This window comes from Salvelinus sp. IW2-2015, linkage group LG15 (assembly GCF_002910315.2).
Source record: "Salvelinus sp. IW2-2015 linkage group LG15, ASM291031v2, whole genome shotgun sequence".
NCBI lineage: Eukaryota > Metazoa > Chordata > Actinopteri > Salmoniformes > Salmonidae > Salvelinus > Salvelinus sp. IW2-2015.
The window spans coordinates 5,325,097-5,338,275 of NC_036855.1; the positions used below are offsets into that span (position 1 = coordinate 5,325,097).

At 42.3% G+C, this 13,179-nt stretch overlaps 1 protein-coding gene across 1 annotated transcript in view; it reads right to left on the minus strand.

The window, feature by feature from the left end:
- The window catches only part of LOC111973957 (adhesion G-protein coupled receptor V1-like), a 248,282-nt gene that overhangs the window by 149,785 nt on the left and 85,318 nt on the right, over nucleotides 1–13,179 (minus strand). The window contains 12 exon segments of the mRNA XM_070446866.1: nucleotides 409–590; nucleotides 731–858; nucleotides 1,000–1,175; nucleotides 2,659–2,924; nucleotides 3,902–4,043; nucleotides 4,365–4,503; nucleotides 4,877–4,955; nucleotides 6,051–6,138; nucleotides 6,452–6,621; nucleotides 9,022–9,201; nucleotides 9,768–9,867; nucleotides 9,978–10,108. Coding sequence (XP_070302967.1) covers nucleotides 409–590; nucleotides 731–858; nucleotides 1,000–1,175; nucleotides 2,659–2,924; nucleotides 3,902–4,043; nucleotides 4,365–4,503; nucleotides 4,877–4,955; nucleotides 6,051–6,138; nucleotides 6,452–6,621; nucleotides 9,022–9,201; nucleotides 9,768–9,867; nucleotides 9,978–10,108 — 1,781 coding nt within the window.

Here is a 13,179-nt window from a genome sequence, read left to right on the forward strand (position 1 = left end):
ATAGACGGGGGAGAAAAGTCAAGGGATATGAATACTTTCTGAAAGCACTGTATGTAGTTCAACTATTGTACCCATGTAGTTTAGCCTAGCAGAGGCCAAGGTGGAGCTTATAGCTAAGCCTATAAGTGGCCAAGATAAGCTATGCAATAAGTTCTATCAGAGGTCAATATGGAGCTTTTTGCTTAGCCTATCAGAGGTCAAGATRGAGATAATTGCTTAGCCTATCAGGGGTCAAGATGGATATTTTTGCTTYGCCTTGAGGAAAATATGCAGCATATTGCTTAGCTAATTACCATATTACTTATTGCTGCCACATCCTCTCCGATCTCCACCTGCTTAGGGTGTAGGGTCTAGGGGTCGATATGGAATTGGGCTATAGGATAGAGTTTAGATACATCACTAGATTACCTGTATAGGCACCAACACCCCCTGCCACCTGTAAAGAGTGGCGTGGGTCTGGTTGGAGCCTCCAGTTGAGGGCCTGTCTAGCCTCATGGCCAGAGGAGAGGCTCCACCAGCCAGGGAACACCAGCCTGAGGTGGGGGTCTCTGAGAAGATCTGATACACTGCCATCACTGGAAGRCTCCCCTCTGAAAATGTACTAGTATAATCATTGTATATCATGGTGAACATATGAATACAGACCTGGAAATGAAATGACCACTATATTTTGTACTGAGGGCATATGACATTAACTGAGTGCAGAAATGAAGTTCCTAGCCCATCTTACCCACGGCAACAGCTGTGTCCGACTGAGTATCCCACTCCACACTGACCGCTGCCTCCAGACCTTTACTGCGGGACACAGTCAAGAACACGGTCCTACCGCCCTCCTTCCCCACCACAGAGCTATCAGTCCTGCAGAGATAGATGTACATGTGTGACGTGTGTGAGCGTGTGTGTGTGTGAGCGTTAGTGTGTGTGTGCGTGTGTGCATGTTTGTACGTGTGATTGCATGTATGCGCATGTGCGTGTGAGTGTGATCCAGTGTTCGCTCACCTGTTGAGGGAGGAGGCGATGCGGAAGAGGCCCAGAGGGGCGGAGTTTTGCAGCACAGTGATGCCTGTGTAGAGTGTGTCTCCAAGCCGCGCCCCTCCAGTTGGACTGGACAGGGTCACCGTGAATGTCTCGTTCACCTCAGGCTCAGCGTCCAGAACTGCCCAGATCTCCAAAGTCTACAACGTCAACACGTCAGAGAACATCAACCAACACGTCAGAGAACATCAACCAACACGTCAGAGAACATCAACCAACACGTCAGAGATCATCAACCAACACGTCAGAGATCATCAACCAACACGTCAGAGATCATCAACCAACACGTCAGAGATCATCAACCAACACATCAGAGAACATCAACCAACATGTCAGAGAACATCAACCAACACGTCAGAGAACATCAACGAACACGTCAGAGATCATCAACCAACACGTCAGAAATCATCAACCAACACGTCAGAGATCATCAACCAACACGTCAGAAATCATCAACCAACACGTCAGAAATCATCAACCAACACGTCAGAGAACATCAACACGTCAGAGAACATCAACGTCAGAGAACATCATCACGTCAGAGATCATCAACACGTCAGAGATCATCAACACGTCAGAGATCATCAACACGTCAGAGATCATCAGCACGTCAGAGATCATCAACACGTCAGAGATCATCAGCATGTCAGAGATCATCAACACGTCAGAGATCATCAACACGTCAGAGATGAGAATATAAAGGGCTTTATAGCCTCCCTGACCTCTGTGCTTCCAAGGTACTGAAACACATCAAGAGAAGATTTCTATATCTAACAGCCTTTGATATTCTCCAAATAACACTCCTCTTGCCTTTATATCAATTATCTCAATTATCCAATACATATATTCAATCTTTTCAATCAATTATCCAATATATATCTACAATCAATTATACTGTATATCTTAATATACTGTATATCTTTAATCAATTATCCAATATATATATCTTCAATCAATTATCCAATATTTTTCTTCAATTTCTTCAATCAATTATCAAATATATATCTTCAATCTTTTCAATCAATTATCCAATATATATATTCAATTTATTCATTTAATTATCCAATATATATATTCAATCAATTCATTTAATTATCCAATATATATCTTCAATCTTTTCAATCAATTATCCAATATATATCTTCAATTTATTCAATCAATTATCCAATATATATCTTCAATCTATTCAATCCGTTCAATGAGTTCTCCTGTATCTATACCAGGGATGGGCAACTGGCGGATTTTTGTAGGTCCACGGATCAATTTCCATAAAATAAAAATGTTTTGGAATCCAGTCGGCTTCTCAACTTRCWGTTGAAAGTTAGAATAGTAGAATACACAAGGTGCAATATTTGAAATSTTTCTCTTGTTATGTCAGTCACTCAATTAGCCCATGTCAGCTAAAAAGTTGATTTTGTTAGTCACTCTCACTCAGATATCATTTTAAAAACATTTCTCTCCACAAAATGTGTATAATTGCAGAAAAGTAGCTGTAAAATTGCTAAATATTTTCTCCGSACCATGGCAAAATGTGTAGAATTGCTCTAAAACTTAAACATTGATGTTTTCCTCTCAGCTGTCAAGAGAGGGGCCGCTGAAATGTTTTGCTTTGATCCCACTGACCTTGACCTTGACTCCGTCCTCCAGCACCACAAAGCCCTGCCAGGGTATGAGGTCGTCCTGGGCCAGTGTTCCGTTGGCGTTTGTAATGGTGAACTGGACAGTGACGGTGCCGAAGGTGCCCTGGGGTGGGTCACGCACAACGTACAGGGTGGCAACGCTCTCCCCCAGCCCGGACAGSGACGTGGGCTCCCTCAGCAGGAAGGGCTGGCTGCTGTTGAAGGATATGACACCGTGGCCATCGTCGCTGGCCAAGATGTTCACCGTTRCTACAGGCGACAGGGGAGAAAGGGAGAGCAGTTTTCACCAGAGAGTATGTCATATTTCACATATTTACACCACTTCCTGTTTTATATTGTGTTGAAGGTACTTTTTGTAAAGTCTACGTCAGTGTTTCCCAACTCCAGTCCTCCAGTTCCCCCCACAGCACACATTGTTGTAGCCCCAGACGAAAATACCTGATTCAACTTATTGAGGGCCTGACAAGTTGAATCAGGTATGTTTGTCCGGAGCAACAACAAAAATGTGTACTGTTGGGGGTACTGGAGGACTAGAGTTGGGAAACACTGACGTAGACTTTACAAAAAGTACCTTCAACACAATATAAAACAGGAAGTGGTGTAAAGTACTTACGTAAAAATACTTTAAAGTACGACTTAAGCATTTTTCTGTGGGTATCTGTACTTTACTATTTATATTTTTGACAACTTTTACTTTACTTCTAAAGAAAATAATGTACTTTTTACTCCATACATTTTCCCTGACACCCAAAAGTACTCGTTACATTTTTAATGCTTAGCAGAACAGGAAAAYTGTCAAATTCATGCATTTATCAAGAGAACATCCCTGGCCATCCCTTTTGCCTCTGATCTGGTGGACTCACTAAACACAAATGCTTCATTTATAACGTGTCAGAGTGTTGGAGTGTGCTCCTGGCTATCCGTAAAAAAAAAAACAAGGAAATGGTGCCGTCTGGTTTGCTTTACATAAGGAATCTGAAAATATGTATACTTTTACTTTTGATACTTAAGTATATTTGAGAAATTACATTTACTTTTAATACTTAAGCATATTTAAACCAAATACTTTTAGACTTTTACTCAAGTAGTATTTTATTGGGTGACTTTCACTTTTACTATTAAGGTATCTTTACTTTTACTGAAATATGACAATTGGGTACTTTTTCCACCACTGAAAACAGGTTTAGTGAATGTGCATGATGCTACAGGCTTCCAGCACATCCCACCTGTGGTATTGGCTCCCAGCTTTAGCCCAGATGATGGATTAGCCAGAATGAGCTGGAACCTTTCAGCTCCCTCTGGGATGACGTCATCAATGATCTGCACCTCAACAAACTGATGCCTCTCGCCATCAGCGAAGTGGAGCATCTGAAGAACAAACAAAAGGTACTGTATGAACTCACAATAGAGCATGATGTGTTTAGTCTCATTGTTGGGGMCCAGAGTTTTCCCAGGTCAGATCACCTGGTCAGGRAAAACTCMTGGGCCATGTTCAATAGCCAAAAGTTGTCGAACGCTGAAGATGGAAATAACACGAATACAGTGTACGTCAGAGAGGCATGTTTGTTCTACATAGCATATTTTTTATCTGAACGTTCCATAACATTGTGTCTTGCTGAGCACGCCCCTGGCCCTACATAATTTAAGAATTCTGATTGGCGGTTTAGTGTGTTAGGGGCGTGGCCTCACCGATGGTGTGGCATTGTAGTCCAGACCCAGCTGACCTTCCAGGTTCTGAGTGTAGAAGAAGAGTGACACGTTTCCGTAGGTCGCTGAGCTCCTGTAGACCACCAGGTTCAGCATACCCATGGTCTCATTCACCTCAAAGCTACAAGGAAAAACACACAGCCAAACATCAGAAGTGTCTGCCACCTGAGGTTGAATGCACTAATTGTAAGTCTCTCTGGATAAGAACGTCTGCCTCAGTAAATGACTAAAATGTACATGTAAATGAGAATAAGGATCCCTGTGTTTTAGTCACTTGGGTGATTTATTAATTGACAGTCATGAAAGGGGACAGAAAAACAGACATCCTACTGAAGGAGGGGACCAGTGTGGGCTTTTCCCAAACAAGCAACAGTGTCAGTGGGAGGGTGAATTATACAGAGTAGAGAGAGTGTCTCTGAGTGTAGTGCTTTCAGAACCAGACTACATGTTGTAGAGGTAAGACACAMATGACAATGAAAGCCGGAGCCACTTACTTAGTATTTGTCCATTCAATGACACCTCGAATTCCATCATTGGCACCAATGCTGATTTCTGCCACCAAACCATGTGTATCTGAAGAGGAAAGGCAACATTACAATAGGAAGGGTACCTCATGTTCTAAAGTCTTGTTCAAGTAATATTATCATTCAAAAACGAGCATTATCTTCAGCATGAACACTATGACCTGAAGCTGGGCCAGAGCATCTAAAAACGCTGCATAGACGGGTTGAATGTTTAGCAACAAAACCGACGCGGTTGACTTAGATGTTTGACAACATGTAAACTATATTTAGTCTCCAATGTTTGTTGAAAACATAAATTAATTTGCACAATGAGCACCTGTTGTCTCTCAAATACATCATTACAGTTGTTGGTTAGCTAGCTAGAGRTTGTTTTGCCATATTAGTCAGGACAAAACACCTCAAAACAAGACATGGTATCAAGAACAAGATAAAACTTMTTGTCATTGTTGCTAGCTATCTGACCATCCAGATTCACAACAACACACTGCCTMTGCCCCATTGAAGTGTGCACATCATTTTCGTGWAGTTGTYAGTTAACCATTCTAATAGAACTGGAGATGAGGGACATTCACTTCTCACATGCAGCTGAGAGTCAAAGTATGTGTTGACTTATTTATAATGTCCTTAGTAGTGCTGTCTGTCTGTCTGTCTGTGTCTCCGTCTCTCTGTCCGTCTCCGTCTCTCTGTCCGTCTCCGTCTCTCTGTCCGTCTCCGTCTCTCTGTCCGTCTCCGTCTCTCTGTCCGTCTCTGTCTGTCTGTCAGTCACTCTGGGCACAGGCTGCATGAGGGCCATTTAAAGCATTTGGTTTGGCTGTCCCATTTCTCACCACACAGCGTTTTTCAGCTCGACCCAAACGGCCCCTCAAGGGAGATATCAATCATAAGAAGCGTAGCCACTGAGTGCTGGCAGATGAGCCTGTGTCTCTCCAGTCTGTTTAGTATTCTGTCTACTCATCATTTTCTTAAGTTACCCATTCATRAAATTATGGCAGACAACAGAACGCACAAGGGAAAAGTTGGAAAACCCATAGAATTACATGTAGAACTAAAAGTGATTTGTAGGATCTCTGTGGGAAAATGCACATTTATAATGCTTTGTGATTTACATAGTTGTCCATTTGGGACTATGCCAAACCCAGCGTACCTAGTTTAGGACCGGGTGTGAGGGTGGTGATGAGTACTGCAGACGTTACGTTGACCAGGAAAAATTCATCCAACTCAGGGATGTCATCCTGGRAAAATAAATGTATACAATTTGTATGACATATAGCCTACATTTATAGCGTATGAAAACTCCAATGAAATGCATACACATCTACAAGCCTTCCAGAGCACCAACAGAGCCAAGTGTAGGACGTTTCCTGTGTGGGCCAGAGTTGGGTTAAATTCCACTTCAATTCAGTCAATTCTGTAGGTTAACAACAATTTAAATTGCCTAAAAATACATAGAGAGGCATTGAGGAATATTGGTATAGGAATTTCAGTTGACTTGCTGAATTGACTGAATTGAAAAGGCATTGAGCACAGCCCTGGTGGTGGTCTTACATCCAGTATGGTGACAGGGATGGCCACAGAGATCTGTCCATCTTGCAGGATCACTGAGCCCGATACAGAGAGGAAGTCCTGTCCTGGTTCAGCCAGGGCCCCGCCCCCTTCCACCTGGGAAAGGTCCTGGAGGGATCCTCGGACCGTCTCATAGCTGATATTCACTACCCCTGGAAACACAACAACAACAATACTTAACTGATAACACGTACAGTACCAGTCAAAAGTTTGGACACRCCTACTCATTCCACGGTCTTTCTTGATTTTTACTGTTTTCTACATTGTGGAATAATAGTGAAGACATCAAAACTATGAAATAACACATATGGAATCATGTAAATTCCCAATCTGGCCCTCAAACCATCACGGTCACCTAATAATCCCCGGTTTACAATTGGCTCTTTCATCCCCCTCCTCTSCCCTGTAACTATTCCCCAGGTCGTTGCTGTAAATGAGAACGTGTTCTCAGTCAACTTACCTGGTAAAATAAATCAATAAAAATACAAATGTAGTAACCAAAAAAGTGTTAACCAAATGATATGTTATATTTGAGATTCTTCAAAGTAGCCACCCTTTGCCTTAATGACAGCTTTGCACACGCTTGACATTCTCTCAACCAGCTTGTAACCTTTATTTATCTAGGGAAKTCAGTTAAGAACAAATTCTTATTTACAATGACGGCCTACACTGGCCAAACCCGGTACRACGCTGGGCCAATTGTGCCCCACCCTATGGGACTCCCAATCACGGCCGGTTGTGATACAGCCTGGAATCGAACCAGGGTGTCTGCAGTGACACCTCAAGCACTGAGCTGCAGTGTCTTAGACCGCTGCACCACTCGCGAGCCCTTCATGAGGTAGTCACCTGGAATGCATTTCAATTAACAGTTGTGCCTTGTTAAATATTTATTTGTGGAATGTCTTTCCTTCTTAATGCGTTTGAGCCAATCAGTTGTGTTGTGACAAGGTAGTGGTGGTATACAGGAGATAGCCCTATTTGGTAAAAGACCAAGTCCATATTATGGCAAGAACAGCTCAAATAAGCAAAGGAAAACAACAGTCCATCATTACTTTAAAACACGAAGGTCAGTCAATGTGGAAAATGTCAAGAACTTTGAAAGTTTCTTCAAGTGCAATCGCAAAAACCACCAAGAGCTATGTTGAAACTGGCTCTCATGAGGACCACCACAGGAAAGTAAGACCCAGAGTTACCTCTGCTGCAGAGGATAAATTCATTAGAGTTACCAGACTCAGAAATTGCTGCCCAAATAAATGCTTTACAGAGTTCAAGTAACAGACACATCTCAACATCAACTGTTTAGAGGATTAGAGGAGATTATGTGAATCAGGCCTTCATGTTCGAATTTCTGCAAAGAAACCACTACTAAAGGACACCAATCATAAGAARAGACTTGCTTGGGCCAAGAAACACGAGCAATAGACATTAGACCRGTGGAAATCKGTCCTTTAGTCTGATGAGTCCAAATTTGTGATTTTTGGTTCCAACCGCCGTGTCTTTGTAAGACGCAGAGTAGGTRAAYGGATTATCTCCGCATGTGTGGTTCCCACCGTGAASCATGGAGGAGGAGGTGTGATGGTGTGGGGGAGCTTTGCTAGTGACACTGTCTGTGATTTATTTAGAATTCAAGGCACATTTAACCAGTCTGGCTACCACAGCATTCTGCAGCGATATGCCATCCCATCTGGTTTGCACTTAGTGGGACTATAATCTGTTTTTCAACAGGACAATGACCCAACACACCTCCAGGCTGTGTAAGGGCTATTTGACTAAGAAGGAGAGTGATGGAGTGCTGCATCAGATGACCTGGCCTCCACAATCACCTGACCTCAACCCAATTGAGATGGGATGAGTTGGACAGCAGAGTGAAGGAAAAGCAGCCAACAAGTGCTCAGCATATGTGGGAACTCCTTCAAGACTGTTGGAAAACCATTCCAGCTATAGCTGGTTGAGAGAATGCCAAGAGTGTCATCGAAGCAAAGGGTGGCTTCTTTGAAGAATCAAAAATCAAAAATATATTTTGATTTGTTGAACACGTTTTTGGTTACTACATGATTCCATATGTTTTATTTCATAGTTTTGATGTCTTCACTATTATTCTACAATGTAGAAAACAGTAAAAATAAAGAAAAACCCTTTATTGASTRGGTGTRTCCAAACTTTTGACTGGTACTGTACATTACTACTTTTTCAATGAGATCACATGAAATAMGATAACAGATGTGTGAACAAAACTGCATTTACACAGGCAGCCCAATTCTGATATTTTKCCACCAATTGGTCTTTTGACAAATCAGATATATTTTTGCCAAAAATTGGGTTTACGAATTTGGCTGCCTGAGTAAGCGCAGCCTAAGTGGCAAAAAGTCYGATGTTGTTTTGAGAAAATGTATCAAATGTACAGTATAGTCTGAACYTTTCCCATCATTAAGAACTGGAACTTTTCCTGCTCAGGGATAACTAACTGTCGCCACTAGTCCCAAGTCCCTATCCACRACCGACCTGAAGCCAAAAATTCTCTGTTGATGAAGACGTTGAGGTCCCAGACTGACCTGAAGCCCCAAACTCTCTGTTGATGAAGACATTGAGGGTGCCGTCGCGCTCCTCCGTGGTCAGACTGAGGGAGGACGGGGCGATGCTAAGCATCCCAAACGGCCCATCACTGGTCTCCACGGTAACCACCGCCTCGCGCCCCTGGTCATCCAGCGCTCCGTGACCCGTTACCAGAACACCTGGGGGACAAGGAGAACACAATAACTGACGGATACTATCAATACAACCCTAGTCAAACTCAGCCCCAGCCTGACAGAAACTATCAATACAAACCCTAGTCAACTCATACCCAGCCTGACAGAAACGATCTATACAAACAGTAGTCAAACTCATCCCAGCCTGACAGAAACTATCTATACAAACCTATGTCAAACTCATCCCAGCCTGACAGAAACTATCAATACAAACCCTAGTCAAACTCATCCCCAGCATGACAGAAACTATCAATACAAACCCTCAAACTCATCCCCAGCCTGACAGAAACTATCTATACAAACAGTAGTCAAACTCATCCCCAGCCTTAGGGGCTCATACAGACTTAACTCTTTGCTATGGTAACCTATATTGCTGATCAATGCTGCAGAGTCATTGCCAGGCTGTCACTGTAAATAAAAAAGTGCTCTTAACTGACTCGCAATGGTGAAATAGAAGTAACATAAACAGAGATCCAAGTACATAATAGGAAATATTTTGAAATGTGCCTGTTCAGTACTTTGATGGGAAGAGGACAGAGAAGGTGATTCACCATATGTGCGGACGTTGGACAGGATCACCCTGTACAGCTCCTTCTCCTCAGGTTTTGAGTCTTCAAGCAGCTGGAGGACTATGGTGGTGTCCAGTGTTCCCTGTGTGAATGACAATATGCTCGTATTGTATACACCCGAATAAACCTTGTACTGTGCATGGCATGTAAACCATGTGAAACAGAGGAAGCAACTTGGTCAGTTTAATTTACCCCAGTGAAGAATAGTAGTCCTGAGGTGGGTGTGAAGGTCCTGCCAACGCGGGGTCCTTGAATGGCCCAGTCTACTGTGACGTTCCCCAGCCCAGGAGCTGTCCTGCTCACCAGCAGGGGCAGCCTCTCCCCTACAACACACACATACACACACACACACGGATGAACAGACGCACGCAAGCGCACACACACACACACATACAGACGCACGCACGCACACAAACACATGCACACAAAGTGGTTGAAAAAGTACCCAGTTGTCATACTTGAGTAAAAGCAAAGATACATTAATAGAAAATTACTCTGTAAGTAAAAAATATCTGTAAGTATCTCCAATAGTCAGACATAATTTACAAACCAAGCATTTGTGTTTAGTGAGTCCGCCAGATCAGAGGCAGTAGGGATGACCAGGGATGTCCTCTTGATAAGTATGAATTTGACAATTTTCCTGTCCTGCTACGCATTCGACAATGTAACGAGTACTTTTCGGTGTCAGAGAAAATGCATGGAGTAAAAAGTACAATATTTTCTTTAGGAATTTAGTGAAGTAGAAGTAGTCAAACATATAAATAGTAAAGTACAGATACCCCCCAAAAAACGCTAAGTATTTTTACTGTACACCAGCACACACACAAACACACACACACACACACACACACACACCACACACACAACACACACAACACACACACACACACACATCACACACACACAACCACATCACACACACACACACACACCACAACCACACACACACGTTAGTCACCTGTTTAAGATAATACAGTGGAGCAACATTTCATCAGCAGAAAAGCCAGGCTAATTGAAAACGGTCCTTACAAGTACATATAAGCAGTGTTGGGGAGTATGAACTACATGTGTCAACTAGTAATTTAACTCCATTGTTGCAAGTAGCTTGGTTGAGTGTGACCTAAATTTAGCTTGTTAGAGCGTTTTTCAGTAGTTAATTACTTTGTTGCCATGTATGTTTGTAGCTAAATACTAGGAACTACACACTCATTGTTTTGCAAAAATTAAATAAAATATGCAGCTAAAGTAGGGCAGACAACAAAAAAAAATCTTCATAGAGACCTGCATTTATTGCTCATTTGAAATATTGTTCAAATTAGCACCATTACAGCATTGGTTAACATCTGACTTCCAGAGTGATCTGTTTTTGCAATTTGTAGTCTATGACGTTCAAGATTTTAGAAATTGATTAAGTAGTTGGAGGTGGTTGAACTACAATGTTCAAAGCTGACTTTATTGCAGAAAGCTATGTTCTTAAACGGGCAATCTGCGAATAGCAATCTTGCAGTAGTATCTTGCGAGTACAATCTGGCATAACAATCTAGCATGCATAGCATCTGAGTAGACATCTGCTAGCATGCGTAGTAATCGCAGTAGCAATCTGCGTAGCAATCTGCGAGTAGCAATCTGCGACAATGCTGCAGTAGCAATCGTGCATAACAATCTGCAGTAGTAATGTGCAGAACAATCTGCAGTAGTAACTGACCAATCCTCGCCATAGCATCTGCAGTAGCAATTGGCTACACGTGAGTAGCAATCTGCAGTTACATCGCAGTAAGGACTAACAATCGGCCAGTAACATAAGAACTCTGATCGCAGTAGCCAATCTGCCATAGTAATCGAAACAATCTGCAGTGCAATCTGCAGTAACAATCTGCAGTAGCGAACTGCAGAACAATCTCCACTTAGCAATCTGCAGTAAATCTGAGTAACAAATCTGAGTACAGCATCTTGAAATCTGGCAGTAGCAATCTGCAGTAGCAATCTGCAGTAGCAATCTGCAGTAGTAATCTGCAGTAGCAATCTGCAGTAGCAATCGGCAGTAGCAATCGGCAGTAGCAATCTGCAGTAGCAATCTGCAGTAACAATCTGCAGTAGTAATCTGCAGTAGTAATCTGCAGTAACAATCTGCAGTAACAATCTGCAGTAGCAATCTGCAGTAGTAATCTGCAGTAGCAATCTGCAGTAGCAATCTGCACTAGCTTCTTCCATTTTCGGGCTTCTAAATTAATGACATATAGCCCATTGATTCCTGAAAAATATCATTTATAAATGCCTCATGAGCTTAGTTCAAMTGTCGTACCCCATTAGAACCAACATATAAGCTTGTTTTCAATGTTTGTAAACAAAGTAAATGTAAACACTATATAGCCTCAAAACAGGGTTAAAACTATCATTTGGATATCGTGGTCAGTCCTTGCATACATAGCTCTGTTTATGAATTTGAGAGTGGTTCGACTTTTCCAGCCCTATCCCTCAGCTTTGTTATTGTTTCAACTGCTGATTGCCACTTTAAGAGGAGCTTTAATGTAACTTAACTTCTTCCAGTATGAAGTAATTGGTAGCTTGGTAAACTATATTTTTAGAGTAGATTCCACACCACTGATTATAAGGAGACTATTGTTCAACATGGGTTTAGTAAACTGTGTGATGCATGTGATGAGAGGCAGTATTTGCATTTGATTATATAGGATGCCTTCCTGTTTATTTCTAATGTCAAGGTTATTTCTCATTGCCATTTCATTGCGCAAATGTTAGCCATAGTCCGCTGTTTTAGATGAGTAAACCAGGATATAGGACTTGACGAGGGCAATTTGAAGGACCTTCCTTAGCTACCGTAGGTGCTTCAGATACTCATTATATCAGTAAGTGGTGTAAGGATTTGCCACAGATAAGAGTGGAAGAGCTCTGTCATGCATGTCCAATGAGCTATGCCTGGAACTAACTGCATGAGCCACCTATTGCCACATGCTCCTCCCACTACCTGCTGCRTTCCTTCATTAATTMATTGGTTGTCTCCGAATCCCACGGAGTGCAAAGCGATGAATGAGGTTGGGGTAGTGGTGTTGAGCTATGGTAACTGTGTTTGCGGTAKGGTAGCTGTGTTGAATGAGGTTGAGCTATGGTAGCTGTGTTGAATGAGGTTGAGCTATGGTAGCAGTGTTAAGCTATGGTAGCTGTGTTGAGCTATTGTAACTGTGTTGCGCTATGGTAACAGTGTTGAGCTATGGTAGTGGTGTTGAGCTATGGTAGCTGTGTTGAGCTATTGTAACTGTGTTGCGCTATGGTAACAGTGTTGAGCTATGGTAGTGGTGTTGAACTATGGTAACTGTGTTGAGCTATGGTAACAGTGTTGAGCTATGGTAGCTGTGTTGCCGTATGGTAACTGTGTTGA